This window comes from Rhizopus delemar, genomic scaffold (assembly GCF_000149305.1).
Source record: "Rhizopus delemar RA 99-880 supercont3.13 genomic scaffold, whole genome shotgun sequence".
NCBI lineage: Eukaryota > Fungi > Mucoromycota > Mucoromycetes > Mucorales > Rhizopodaceae > Rhizopus > Rhizopus delemar.
Genome location: NW_027137839.1, coordinates 542,798 through 556,918, shown reverse-complemented (window position 1 = coordinate 556,918; position 14,121 = coordinate 542,798). Strand labels below are relative to the sequence as shown.

General features: G+C 34.2%; 7 protein-coding genes across 7 annotated transcripts; 5 read left to right on the top strand and 2 right to left on the bottom strand.

Moving 5' to 3' along the window:
- Positions 1 to 2,880: 2,880 nt before the first annotated feature.
- On the top strand, positions 2,881 to 3,157 carry RO3G_14068 (uncharacterized protein; the record flags this gene model as incomplete). The annotated part of the gene is made up of 2 exons (XM_067668652.1): positions 2,881 to 3,019; positions 3,069 to 3,157. 2 exons carry the CDS (start codon positions 2,881 to 2,883, stop codon positions 3,155 to 3,157), a joined length of 228 nt encoding a protein of 75 aa, XP_067524753.1.
- A 1,433-nt stretch (positions 3,158 to 4,590) lies between these two features.
- On the top strand, positions 4,591 to 5,823 carry RO3G_14067 (uncharacterized protein; the record flags this gene model as incomplete). The annotated part of the gene is made up of 5 exons (XM_067668651.1): positions 4,591 to 4,673; positions 4,824 to 5,015; positions 5,187 to 5,437; positions 5,490 to 5,635; positions 5,698 to 5,823. 5 exons carry the CDS (start codon positions 4,591 to 4,593, stop codon positions 5,821 to 5,823), a joined length of 798 nt encoding a protein of 265 aa, XP_067524752.1.
- Positions 5,824 to 6,404: 581 nt separating this feature from the next.
- On the top strand, positions 6,405 to 7,272 carry RO3G_14066 (uncharacterized protein; the record flags this gene model as incomplete). The annotated part of the gene is made up of 3 exons (XM_067668650.1): positions 6,405 to 6,492; positions 6,549 to 6,695; positions 6,728 to 7,272. 3 exons carry the CDS (start codon positions 6,405 to 6,407, stop codon positions 7,270 to 7,272), a joined length of 780 nt encoding a protein of 259 aa, XP_067524751.1.
- A 1-nt stretch (position 7,273) lies between these two features.
- Positions 7,274 to 8,473, bottom strand: RO3G_14065 (uncharacterized protein; the record flags this gene model as incomplete). Its single annotated transcript, XM_067668649.1, has 1 exon — positions 7,274 to 8,473. The coding sequence occupies one exon, from the start codon at positions 8,471 to 8,473 to the stop codon at positions 7,274 to 7,276; it is 1,200 nt and encodes a 399-aa protein (XP_067524750.1).
- Positions 8,474 to 9,051: 578 nt separating this feature from the next.
- On the top strand, positions 9,052 to 10,350 carry RO3G_14064 (uncharacterized protein; the record flags this gene model as incomplete). Its single annotated transcript, XM_067668648.1, has 4 exons — positions 9,052 to 9,165; positions 9,213 to 9,325; positions 9,378 to 9,772; positions 9,833 to 10,350. 4 exons carry the CDS (start codon positions 9,052 to 9,054, stop codon positions 10,348 to 10,350), a joined length of 1,140 nt encoding a protein of 379 aa, XP_067524749.1.
- Positions 10,351 to 10,424: 74 nt separating this feature from the next.
- On the bottom strand, positions 10,425 to 11,949 carry RO3G_14063 (uncharacterized protein; the record flags this gene model as incomplete). Its single annotated transcript, XM_067668647.1, has 4 exons — positions 10,425 to 11,095; positions 11,145 to 11,601; positions 11,666 to 11,770; positions 11,824 to 11,949. 4 exons carry the CDS (start codon positions 11,947 to 11,949, stop codon positions 10,425 to 10,427), a joined length of 1,359 nt encoding a protein of 452 aa, XP_067524748.1.
- A 381-nt stretch (positions 11,950 to 12,330) lies between these two features.
- RO3G_14062 (uncharacterized protein) lies at positions 12,331 to 13,293 on the top strand (the record flags this gene model as incomplete). The annotated part of the gene is made up of 2 exons (XM_067668646.1): positions 12,331 to 13,101; positions 13,165 to 13,293. 2 exons carry the CDS (start codon positions 12,331 to 12,333, stop codon positions 13,291 to 13,293), a joined length of 900 nt encoding a protein of 299 aa, XP_067524747.1.
- Positions 13,294 to 14,121: the final 828 nt, after the last annotated feature.

Below are 14,121 nucleotides of genomic sequence, written 5' to 3'. Positions count from 1 at the left end.
AATCGCAAGGAGGAAAAAAAAAAATTACGGAGTCCGTTGAATTGCCGGATTTAGTTTTATTCCGGATGTGGGGTAAATTATGTTATGAAAGAAGGAAATTAAACCCAGCATCTATATCCACTGTTAAATAATACTTTTATTTAAAGGCTTAAATGAGCATACGGTGTTTCAAGACATCACAATTATCCAAGCCAAACCAAATGAGACGTAAAAGAAGCTAAAAAGCTCCGTATGGAAACAAGGGTAAAAAAAAAAAAAAAAAAAAAAAAAAACAAAACAAAACTTGACCAAACTAACTCCATTAGCTGAATCGGCCAAGGACACTCATAGAAAATCCCTCTCCCCAATTTATTAAATGGGCTATCTAACAAGGCAGTCGCTAAATTTAGTAGTAGAATATCTATAAATCCTTATAATTACAATTAGCTTTTATTTTGTAACTAAATATTCTTCTTCCAAAAACCTATTTTACGGTTTATAGCATAAAAAATGTAAATGCACTAGAATGTACAAAGCATATTATTGAAGAGGACAAGCGACCAATCTTTATTTTATGCATTACTAGGTATATTCATTGCTTCAAATTGCATACATAGAGAGTCTATCAGCTATTCGCACGTAAAGCATTCATTTTTGTTGGAAATTTTGGAAAAGTCTGCTGTTTCTAATTTAGATATCCATATATTCATAAGTGCATGTTACAATATTTGCTAGCTTTTTCAATTGTCATCTTGCTTATAAAAGAATACTTAATTTTTTAAATAAGTTCTAGCAACCTTAAGAACTTTATACTTGCTTTGTTTTGTTAGTTACTTATAGTTTTGTTTACCTCAATACAAAAGATTGTACATTGATAATTTATTAAATTCTTGCATATTTGAAAACCGTGCTCAATTCAAGCTGTCCTTCCCTGAACTCTTCGATAGCCTACTATTTGTACATCATTTATTAACCGGACTACCTCCAACGTGCAAAAATTCCACTTCAACTAGATCAAATTGGCCTTGATTGGTTCCTCTCATCTCTGCACCAGTGTTTCTAACATTTACACTTACTTCCCTTCCTTCCCTTCCTTCCCTATCATCTTTATCCTTGACCCTATAAAGGGTTTTTTAGCTTCTATTCCCTCTTCTGATCTGCCTCGGTCGAAAATGATGTATAATTGGACATCATGCGCTTAATTGAGGTTTAAATTATTTATAAAATTTTTTTATTTCAATGTATATGAGGCACAGTTCATTTATCACTCATTCAAAGTATACAGAAATAAAAAGTTTGAAGTTCATTTTTCTGCTATTATAGTACAATTTTACGTATAAATATTTGCATAGCAAGAAGAATGTGGTTCAATCTAATTATTTGTGTGGGTTAACTGATAGTTTTACGTAAGGCCGTGAAGAAGGCTAACTTTATACGAATACAGTGATTTGCGTTTGAGATTCAAAAATAGTCATTGTTTTTTTTTTTTTTTTTTTTTTTTTTTTCTCTGTTCATCAACATTAGAAGTATGGTCTGCATTCGTTCCGCATCATGTGGGTAAGCTACTCGAGTTTAGTCAACCTGATGATTAGAGTTTAGAAACCACTTTTTTTTAAGCTAGTTGTTATTAATATTAGTTTGTTTTTAACATTTGAGCTAACTAAATCAATTAAAATAACTTCTCTTTTGTCTTGACATTTATTTTGCCATGCTGATAAGCACTGCTAGAGCCTTCTTTTCTCTATTCGTCAATATTGGAAGTAGCCACCGTCAACAAAACAAACCACATAACCAATGATTATCCCCATATACAGTATTTGCGTGTATCCAACAGTGCATTTGGAGCGCATATTAACAGTACACTATCAAAGATATACCATTCAACAAAACAATAATGCACCACAAATCGACAAATCCATACAAATACTCACAGCACAGGTAGAAATATTTAAAGCAGAAATACAACCTGTTCCTAGTCTTCTCTACTAATATCCAAAAGGATAACTTGACTATCAAGAAGCCCTTCGTTTTCTGCTACTGATTTATGTTTCTAAGAATGGTAAAGGTATTCATATACAGTGCGTAATTTTCATCTCTGTAAATTCCAAAAGAAATATTCATTTTCATTGACTGGTTTTCTTTTAGAATACTCTTTTTTTTCAATTGATTTGTTTTTGTGTGGGTATAGGTTTGGCTGTGTCGCCTCATAAATTTACAAAAATACAGAAACATAGAAAAACATGAGAAAATGACCATTTACCTGCACGAAGGCGCAAATGATCATAAACAAAAGGAATATATAAATATCCCCATATTATTATCAATAAATCATTAGTTATTCCTTCCGTAGTCTGGTATTAGTTACTATTTTATTAGCTCTGAAATTCGACTTTTATGTGCGGATTTCTATTTTCTCCAAATTTTATATTCAAGGTCGAATGGAATTCTCTCAAGAATTATATTTTATTGCGAGTACAGGTTAGTACAAACCGTCCCAAAACATTTTCAGAGGATTCATGAGAATAAAGCTTTTAAAAAAACCTTTCGATATAATGGCTTTTCTTGTAATTATCATATTATTCATAAACTTGTTTGATTGTTCACATTTTGCTTCTTGCTTCTTTCTCTTATTACCATGGTTTTTAGCTACTTTTTAAGTACGAATGCTGATCAATGGTGCCTAAAAGATGCTTATCAAGATCTTGAGAGAAAATCTTCGCCTTCCAACGCGTCAATTAATAAATATGCTAAAACAAAAATTAGAAGAATTAATGGAAGCAGATTCAAATGACATTGGGAAAACTGCCGCTGCTTCAAAATTTTTACAAAACTGGAGGATAAATTAAATTTCAAAATGATTTTGTTTTTATGTAAACTAATTCTTAGGTAATATGTAAAAGGATGCCAAGTCTACATTGGAAAATAGACCAAAGAAAACCAAAGAACAATACCACTAACAATAACACCTTGAATATTGAAAATAATGAGCTTGCAGTAATTGGCAGCGTTTATTATGACACAGTCCCTGGAAGTTCTTCCAGTAAATATTTTGTTTTAAATATTTAACTGTATTGTTAACCTATGTATAGTTATACCACTCAAAAGAGCACTTTTTGAAGAGCATAGCTTAGCTGACTGGTCTTGGAAGAACCCCGATAAATCAAAAAAAGCAAAATAATTTTCGGACAACAAAATAAAGTTGTCTTTCCTCTTCCATCAATTCATTAAAAAAAACATTTCAGCTAGAATCTCCATAGACTGCACACGACCTTTAATTATATCCGAAAATGAAACAAAAGGAAGTAAAGCATGGATGTTTTTTTATCTTCCTAGAACACATCACATGATTAGAGAGATTGCAGAACTTGTTGGATTGAACAAGTTTATTATGCGAGATATAAAAGCCAAGATAGATAACTATGGCAGCCCTTTGCCTTAGAAGCAAACAAGTTGTCCATTAAAAATAAATGAAAGAACTGAAAGGCACTTGAAGAGGATAATCAGAGAGGATCCTTTTGCCTCATAAAGAAACAAATATAGAATTAGCAAAGCTAGATGTTTTGTTAGTATAGAAACTCTTCGATCGTATGTCAATCAACTTGCCTTCAAATCATATAGAGTAGCTCACAAGCCTAGATTGACTGCAAGGCACCGCAAAAGTAGGCTTCGCTGGGCGAAGGGACACCTCAACTAGACCAAAGACCAATGGAGAAATGTTGTCTGGTCTAATGAGCCGCGCTTTTGTATGGGAGGCAGTAAACGTGGTAAAAGAATACTCAGAAAAGAAGGAGAGCGTTATGACGAAAGAAGTATAGTATCTACAGTCAAGTGGGGCGGTGGTGGTGCTATGGTTTGGGGATGTTTTTGAGGAGGGGATTTTGGACCTTTAGAAATTATTGATACCTGTTCTGCAGACCAAGAAATATACATCAATATTTTGGCCAACAGGTTTCATTCTTGGTTTACAAATGTCACAGTGCATCAGGAGAGGGATTCTATCTTCCAAAAGGATGGAGCTTTCTGTCATACAGGTGATTATGCTCAATAGTGGAAGGAACCCACCAAATTAAGGTTTTAAGTACCGGCCTGCTCAAAGCCCTGATTTGAACCCGGTTGAGCATGTTTGGAATGCTCTTGAAAGACAAATTGAGAGAAAAAGATTGTCCGTCAAAAACTTGCAGCAGTTGAAGGTGGCTTTACAAAAAGAGTGTGTAAGGCCGGATAATGAGTTTGCCGACCGATTCGTTCGAAGCACGAAGAGGCGATATGAAGCAATTATTAAAGCTAAAACCGACGCAGTAGAATACTGAAAGTTATTTTATGGATATATTTTCCAAATAAGCACTTGAAATCCCAAGCTTAGGTTCACATGTATCAATTGGTCTTGAACTTACATGCCATATTTTTTCAAAACTTTGTTTCAATATTTTGTCCAGAGATTTATTTGGTGTGATAGTACTTAAAAGTCTACATCAGTAGCTCTTATGGTGAAACAGATTTTGGCGATGTGGATGACCAAAGCGCACCAGTAAGTTTGTATTAAAGAATGTGATAGTTACATAAATTTACTAATTCATTTTTGTGTAGTAGATGGTAGATAAAAATATTGACATGACTGCAGTGCTTAGAAAATTTCGTGAAGAATGTGTGAAGGGTGCCTGGATGAGAAAAAGCTTGTCAGTGCGTCGTACATTGTAAGTTATTATAATTTTCTAGTTAACTATCTATTGAGTGATTATATTTATCTGTAATTAGGGCTTTATCATTTATATTCTTGATTTCCAGTAACCACTCAAGTCTGTTGTCAAAGATGAGCCCTGGTGAAATGACATCAATAATGAAAGATTTGGACGTCAAAAAGAGCTTGAAAGCAGTAAGAGAAAGCGTAATATGGTCTGTCACAAAATGAACCAAATGTTGCAAGAGGATGGCATAAATGAGGATGAAGCAAATGAAAAAATTGATGATGCCAGAAGAAGCTGTGGTGACCACGAAGGAAAAGTTGCAACAAGAATAGTATCGTCACTTTTAAATGGGTTTTTGAATTTGTCAAGCAGCAAAGAATGCGAATCAAATCTAATTATTGAAACGTTACGCCCTTTTATTTCAAACTGCATCACCTCACCATGCAAAGGCATTAAATTTGAGTAGTGGGTATAAAAAACAATTATGTGATTATTAAATTTTCTAACTGAATTTATTAACAGGTTAACATATCGTATGACATTTTATTGCAGTGATGGTCAATTGATGATACCAGATTTTGTAGTTTATGTTGATCCTATATCAACTATTAAGTTTGAGTTGTTCATAATTGAAGTGAAAAAACATGGCAACTATGGTAATGGAAATCTTGAGAAGGATTTGATAAAGTTGGGTAAAGAAATGCAGTTGGCATTAGATAAATTGGTTCTATACAAAGTAGAGAATCCAGAAGTGGTTGGGTTACTTGTCGAAGGTAAATCTATATTATGTCATCTATCGAGTTATTACCAAAACAGTTAGAACAGGTATCAAAGTAACAGCCTTCAAAATGGATTTAGCTTATAATGGTCAATATCGAATGGTGGAGATGAGTCAGTTTTTTGTTGTTCGAGACAACGTCGACGATATTATGCTCATTCCAACCATTATTCAAAAGCTAGACCAAATAAAAGTAAGTACCTATAGTAGTTTTTTTCTATTCAAATCTGATAATCTGACATATTTTATATAAAGCAAGTTATAGAGGATACGAATGAAAAGATTTTCAAGACACTTAAAGTTAAAGATTGTTCCATTGATTTAACTTCATACATGAGAAAAGCATGTGGATCTCCTGTAGTAGTCAAGAAAGAACAATAAATATAAACATTTTTAATTCATTGCATATATTATTTACGAGCAAAAAGCAAGAACCATAAATTATGTCAAAGGATAAAAAAATAAAAAAAAGTATGTTTCTGTTTATTTATCTCATTGATAGATGAATAAAATACTTCAAAATCCAACAGTTGCCGAAGCTAAGGTAGAAAAAGTTGTACATACCTAGCTCTGGTCTAAGCGATGGCTCACTTAGAAAAAAAAAGAGAAAAGAAAATATTAGTATGTGTCAAAGCTGAGGCAACAAGGATTGCGTTAGGAACTACATACAATTGAAAACAATAAACTTTAGTTCACATTTTTTCTTCTTATTAACTCCATAGCTAAGGAAGTTGTATCACTTAACAAAAAATTGAATGATTACCAAAAGAGTTGAATGAGCGAAAAAAATATTAATTGATCAGAAAAAAGTCTTGAATCTCAAACGCAAATGACTGTATGATATTCAGTACTATCAGATATGAAATTTAATAACAGGACATTGTTTTTCTAACCCAGCCGACGAACACCTCTTTTTATGTTGATTAAACCCATATACAACCTTTTTCCCACTGCTTATAATTATGAGTGGAACAATAACTGCAGCATGCTGTATTATTGGAGACGAAATATTATCAGGAAAAACGCAGGACACCAATTCTCACTATTTGGGTAATTGCAATGAACTTTTATCCTTCCAGTGATTGTACGGTTCATGCATTTTATAGCAAAGATCCTGTTCAGTTTAGGAATTGAGCTAAAATGTGTTCAAATTATTGGTGACAACAGAGAAGATATTACAAAGTCTGTCAGGAAACTATCATCAACATATGATATAGTATTTACTAGCGGTGGAATAGGTGAAGAAGAAGAGGGTCAGAATAAGTTTTTAACATAAAACGTCTAGGTCCAACACATGATGATATAACCTATGAGGCAATAGCAGCTGCTTATGATCTTGAATTAAAGTTGGACGGAGAAACATATGAATATTTTGAAAAACAACTCGAAAAAGGAAAATTAAAAATGACCAAGAATCATGCCCGCATGGCTACATTTCCATACCCAGCACGGCTATTGAAAGAGAAAAGAGATATACCAATTCCGATTGTTGTTGTAAATGAAAACATTTATATACTTCCTGGTGTACCTGTACTTTTCAAAGTTTTACTCAATTCACTTCAAACGCGTCTTGCATTAATGTCAGGGTCAAAGTTTTATAGAAATGAAATAGCTACAAAACAAACTGAAGTGATGATTGCAGATATTCTAACAGAAATACAATCTCAAGCGATGAATGAAGTGAAAATCGGCAGCTATCCTTTATGGAAAGATAAGGATGGTATACAAGTGATAATAAGTGTTTCTGGCAAGGATCAATTAAAAGTAGACAAAGTCAGTCAAGAAATCATGACGAAAACAAATGGATGGTTATACAGCAGTCTTCTTTAATTTAAGGTTTCCAATAAACAACTCTATTTTTCCCTTCAAATGCTAAATAATCTGTTTTAACCTCTCCACTTGGCACATTTTTCTCACAAATATATTGTATCAATTGTTCTGTTGTCATGACCACCTCCCCAGATTTTAACTTTCTTGATTGATTCTCTTGGCTAAACACACAGCAGGGTATGACAGCAAATGGTTTACGCAGTCTGATCGCCATATCTACAATCGGTATAGTTGCTTGATCTGGATGGAGACCGATTAATAAAGATGCGCCAGAGACCAGCTCCTGATGTTCTTTAAGAAATGCGTTATCAAAATAGGTATACATGTATTGAGGTTCGATTGGGTATGGCCAATGCTCAAAGTCAATGGTAATTTGTTGATTTTCCCAGTTTGGACGCTCAAGTGACCCGGTTTCGAATCGATACATGAGCCTCCTAAGACGTACAAACCAGCTATTTGTTCGCTTTCTCTCTTGTGGTTCAATCACAACAGAAGGAACACCAAACCCACGACTCAGGAACATGGAGACTTCTCCTTTCCCTGCGGCAATGTCCAACACGATACCAGGATGCGCTAGTTCTTGTTCAAATGTTTTTTGTATCCATGCTGCAAAAACCAAAGCTCTCAGTGCATGTGGCTTTTTAGAAGTATGTGGATCATTTGGATCGTGTGTTGCCTTGAGACGGTTTTCTGTTCGTTCAGTTATCCATACTTGTCTCTGCTCCTCTAATTCTTTCCCTGAAGGATGAAGAAATGGACAGGCGTCGCCTTTGATGCAGACGTTCTTATTCACCCAGAACTTGCATAAAATGGTTGATTTCGCTAAAAAAACACCATCCCTTTGTCGGATGTCTGTCTTTTCCTTCGTGGTAGCCAACGGTCGATCCTGAACAAATGGTAGGTCACCCGTATACATTTTTACTACTTTCACTGGTCGATTTGACTGCCAAACCTTGTAATCTTTATTTTGCTGCTCAGAAGGATCGATTGGCTGACCTACTTGGACTTGAATGACTTGGCCAGGCTTGCAGGCCTTGTAAGATCTTTGAACTTCAAAATCGGTTTGACTTTTGTCATCACTTCGAAAGTAAATTTGAGACTTCTGAGATCCGTCAATTGGTTGGATATCGATGAAAAACAATTGTCTGGTTAATTTACGCCGGTGCCTCACTTGTCCAGTGATTTCACAGATTATTTCCATGTAAAAAAAATCAAAAGGTCAATGTGACGTTCAACGATTTTTCTTTTTTTAATTTTAACTTAATGGAACCAACAAGAAATCTTGAAGTGAAAGAGACCATCGACAGTAAAGAACAAGATTATGTGAATGTTTTAACCACTGCTTACAATATTGTATTATAGTATTACATGAAATGGCAACTATTTTAAATACAGGTCTTGATCGGGATACCGTTGCCTTGTGTATATCTTTATGTGAAAGAGGTGCAAATCCAGAAGCACTAGCGGTAAAAATTCTTAGGCTTATAAAATGACTTTCTCTAATTCTCCACACTCTTTTACAGACTGTGATAAAGGATCTACAAGAACGACAAGCAACCAAGAAACGAAACAATTAATACTCCCACCTTATTTATACCCTCTTAAAAAAATAAATGATCTTTTTGTCGTGCTTTATTTTAGTCTACATTAATTCATGAAACACAAAGCTGACCGCAGCAGCCCTGAACAAAATAAAAAAGCCAAAAAAGGTAGCGTTTCCTTTTGAGCAAGCACTTTTGGCTGGACTAACAAAGAGAAACAGAACACCCTTTTTTCAACATGCGTTCAGCCAGTAACAAATCAGTCAAGTGGATAAATGCTTTAGATACGGTTTTAATTGGCAAAACCAAAGGAAATGAATCTAAAAGAAATAAAATCGCAGCATTCGATCTTGTAAGATATAAATGGTGCTTTAGAAAGAAATTTAACCTTGCATGTAGGATGGCACGCTGATTTTGACCAAGAGTGGACGTACTTTTGCAAAAGATGAACATGACTGGCGTTGGTGGCATCCTAATTTGCCAAAACGCATTGAGGAACTACATGCAGAAGGGTAAAATAAAAAGGTGAAAGATTATTCTTTGCAACTTAGTAATTAACAATAGCTATGAAATTGTTGTTTTTTCGAATCAAAACGGACTCAACTCGGAAAAAAAGATTCAAAGCTTCAAAATTAAGATAGGAAACATATTGAATCAGCTTACTACCCCTGTATTTTTTATGGCCGCAGTAGCAAAGGACAAGTATAGGAAACCGATGACAGGCATGTGGGATTGGTTTGTAGAACACCATGGCGAATCTATTCAGAAAGACACCAGCTTTTATGTCGGCGATGCTGCAGGCCGAGAACGGAAACCTAAAAAAGACCATTCATGTGGAGATAGAAAGTTTGCATATAACATTGGTATCCCATTTCATACGCCTGAGGAATTCTTTTTGAACGAACCAAAAGCTGCATTCAAATGGTGGGGATTTAACGCGAAAGAACATCCAACTAACTGTAAGTAATTGGCATTCTTTTCGTATTGTATTTAGCTTTTTCTTTATAAAATTCATATAGTGCCTGCTTTCTCTCCACCTTCTCCTTCGTTCCCTGCATCTGACAAGAATGAATTAATTTTATGTATTGGGTATCCAGCTAGTGGAAAAACCAGTTTTGTTAAAAAGCATCTTGTACCCAAAGGATATATTTACGTAAATCAGGACGAATTAAAAACAAGAGACAAGTGTATCAAAGCATGTCAGGAAGCATTAAAAAATCAACAGTCAGTTGTGATTGATAATACAAATCCTGAAATAGCAACGCGTCAGCTATACATCAATCTTGCTCAAAAAGCAAATGTACCTGTACGATGCCTCTATTTTGGCCAAAATGAAGATTTAGCACAGCATAACAACTACTATAGAGCAATTCATAAATCTAACCGAGATTTGATTAGCAGTATTGTATTCAGAACATTCAAATCCAAATTCCAGGAACCTACTTTAAAAGAGGGCTTTTCAGAGATAAAACATGTTAATTTCGTGTTTGATGGGGACAAGAGCGACTATGAAGAATGGAAAAAATGGTGGATATAAAATATGTACAAGCAAAAATCTTTATTAAATAAAGTGTAAAGTAAAATTGCAAGAAGATGTATTTGGTATCTTTTTTATTCTGCTCCTGTGTGAGGTTCGTAGCCTCTACCTCTACCTCTTCCACGTGGAGCTCCTCTTCCGCCTCTGCCTCGCATGTATCTTCCTCGACTTCCTCTTCTAAATCCGCGTGGGGCGGTTCCTCTTCCCCTTCCGTAAAAACTATTGTTGTCTGAATTTCTCACTCTCCAATTATCAGCAGAAATATCTGATTCGGTGTACTTTTTGTCAGAATCGGTCTCTTCCCTGATTTCTGCAAATTCGTCTTCATTGGCTTGAAAACTTTCTTCCTCTTCTTTCATAACTTCCTCTACGTCTGTAGTACTATTGCCCTTCGTCTCCTTTACTTCACTATATTCTGCATTTACAGTACCATCTTTGATCTCCTTTGCGTGTTTTTCCTCAACGTTATCAAACTTTCCCATTTCAGTATGGGCACCTGGCTCCTCTTTTATTTCTGCTTGAGCGTCATTATTATCATGTTCATCCTTTTCACTTGCTTTACTGCTTTTTTTGCTCAAGATTTCATCCGTAGAGTAATCCTGGTGTCCATTTTGTTTGACAACAAAGACATCTTCATTGTTTGCGTATTCTTGTTCCATTTGATTGACTGATTCATTTTCTTGGCTAAGAGGAACAGGTAGTTTCTTGGAGTCTTCTGAAGCAGGCGAGATGACATTACCTGGTGCTAATTTATATGTTTTAGTACTTAAAGAGGAAAGGCAGTCAGCACAAACCTGCTTCATCAGCTGGTATAACAAGCCAGTTGGCATCATTTGATTTGACTTTTTCTAAAGCTCTTTGTTCATCTATGGTATTATTCCAAATATCATCAAACAGTGTCTTTAGCTGCTTAAAAGTAACATTTTTTGTTACAATGTCTTCTGAACCCATTTCAAACTTTTTCAAAGTATCAAATATAAATCTTCTTTTGAAAGATCGACTTTTATAAGAAGGATCTTTTGCTGCATAAACAGATGCACCAATAAGTTGATCGCAAAAATCAGTAACGGCGAATAGTTTGTCTGAAGCATTATCCACTTCAATAGCTGAAAAAAGGCCATGCTGAGCAAGTCGAACGATATAAAAGAACTGTAATAAGGCTAATGTTTGATTTTCTACTTTGTATTTAATCTCTTTTTCGATATAATTTTCGTGATAGGCGCGTAATTTATCTTTTATAGCTGAGTCTGTCTGATGATGATATGTGTATGTTTTTAATAAAATATGTGTATCTATTTTTCATAAACAAACTTACTAGTTTTGTTAAAGTAGTTTGGTATCGTTCAAGACAAGCCTTTGTTACTTGTTTCTTCATTTCTTCTTCTTGGTTTAATTCTTTTCCATTTACTTCTAGCTCATCCTATTTTAAGGAGTTTGTTGTTGTTATTTAAATATTTATGCTTGAATAATTACCAGCTCTGCTTGAAGTAAGCTTATTTCAGTTTGAATTTGTTCAATGTGAGGATGTATTGGTGGTGGTTGTAAATTTCTCTTTTTAATTATTTTTTTAAAAGGCTTTTTAACTTTATGCTCACTCATTCCTGCAATTGTAATAGGAGAAAAAGAGCGAAAATGAAAAGAATTTTAAATTACTTTTATGGGAAATAACGAGATTGGACAAGCCACTTTCCCATCATCACTTTCCTAATTTGATCAGTACTACTTGAGCTTAAATACAGACAAATTTCATGATCTTCTCTTTCTCTCTCTCTTTTTCCTATTTTTGTGTTTATGTACAAGCATTCTATTACAGATAAAAAAAGAAGGCTTATATTAGCCTCCTTAATTCTTATTACAACTCCATTTATATACTTTACATACATATTCACTCGTCCTGATACAATATCGCATTATAATAATGATTCATCTTTGAATAATAGCTGTCTTTGCAATTCTATCCCCATAGAACAGCCATTGGAAATGAAGAATGAAGAAACTAGTATTGATATCAAATTTCCTCCACTTCCTCAAGAAACAACAGACAAAATCAATGAAAACTTGTTAAAAGATAGAATCCTTATCGTTGCAACAGCCAATTACGGAATGCGGAACCATGTTTACAATTGGATAGAATCGCTTAAACGGACCGAAGTAACAAAGTTTATTATTTTCTGCTTGGATGATAAGCTTTATGAGCACCTCGTTTTAGCAGGTTACGATCGTCAGGTGGCAAAGATACCTGATACGTGGTTTCATCAACAAGTAGAAGCAAGCTTCTCTCTCTATTTTAGTGAAACATATCGTATTATCACACACGCGAAAACATTAGTTGTACAACAATTGCTTTACCTGGATATTTCCGTCTTTTTTTCAGATATTGATATTGTTTGGATGAGACCTCAAATTGTAGAATATATGAACACGATGGTAAAAATGAGACCCCAGACAAGCGTATTATTTCAGCAGGAAGGCGTAGATCAACAGGAAGTCAACAGCGGATTTTATTTGATGCGACCTACGGCGATCACAAAACGACTCTTGGCAGAAACCATTGTTATACAAGATACGAATGAAAAATTGACACAGCAAGGAGCTATGAATGCCGCCTTAAATAAGTTGGATTTAGATATTCGTACGACAGGAATTGTCTTGTTGGATCTTTTATATTTTCCTAATGGCCATGTTTATTTCAATCTTGATCTTCCTCGACAGCATAGCATCAAGCCCTTTATTGTTCACGCGAATTATTTGGTAAACAAAGAAAAATAATATAAAAATAGTATGGCTAACATAGCTTCAATTGTGAATATATAGATTGGTGAAGATAAAAAGACAAAATTAATGGAACAAAATATGTGGTACCTTAACGACACATGGCTAAACGAAATTGACATTAAATTTGGGCAGCACTATGTTGAGCCTATAAGTAAAACTACAGTCTAAAAAAATTACATGAAACAATCTACTAATACTTTTGTACAACTATTCTTAATATATATACCCTTCAATAAAAGGCCCGTGTTTATCTTCCTTGTCTAATGTTTTACAAGTATTTTTTTTTTCCGCACTTGATCTAATCACTCTTAAATGATTTTACAATTAGACTAATTCTAATAGCATTGATGGGCTTGAATACTTTTTTTCTGTCTTTCTTTATTTGTAAGGAACATGTGATTAATCCAAAACCGTAAAGAATACAAATTGGCTGTGTTTTACAGCTTTTTAAGCTCGAAAAAAGTTGATCAAATACATGTATCACATTTTGCGAATGCTTTGTCAAGATTTTTCTAAATAACAATACTAATTTTTCTAATTTTGACTACTTCATTATAGATAAAAAGGTTTCATAGCCTCTTCCCGAATAATAGGATCTAAATCTGTATTTAAATTATATATTTACTTTTCTGGAAATAAAATAGACAACAAGAGGATATGACCACAAAACCCCTCCCCCGCTTTTTCATATGCCTTTATGGCATTCATAGTTTATTATCTCTTTTTCTCTCTTTAATCAAGTATAAAGCTGCTTTTTGCCTTTCAAATACTTACATTAGCATTGATATGTTTTTGTGATACAGTCAAACCTGTGGAAATTGGCGTTTTCATAAAAATAATTGTCCTTTTTCGTGAATTTATACGTTACACACACTACGAACAATAATAAAACATTAAAAGAACATTAACTATGCCTCCAGGCTCTATTAAACCTGATAATAATAACGACAGTAACATGAAAAATCTTAATAATATCCTATCACAGGATGAAATTGA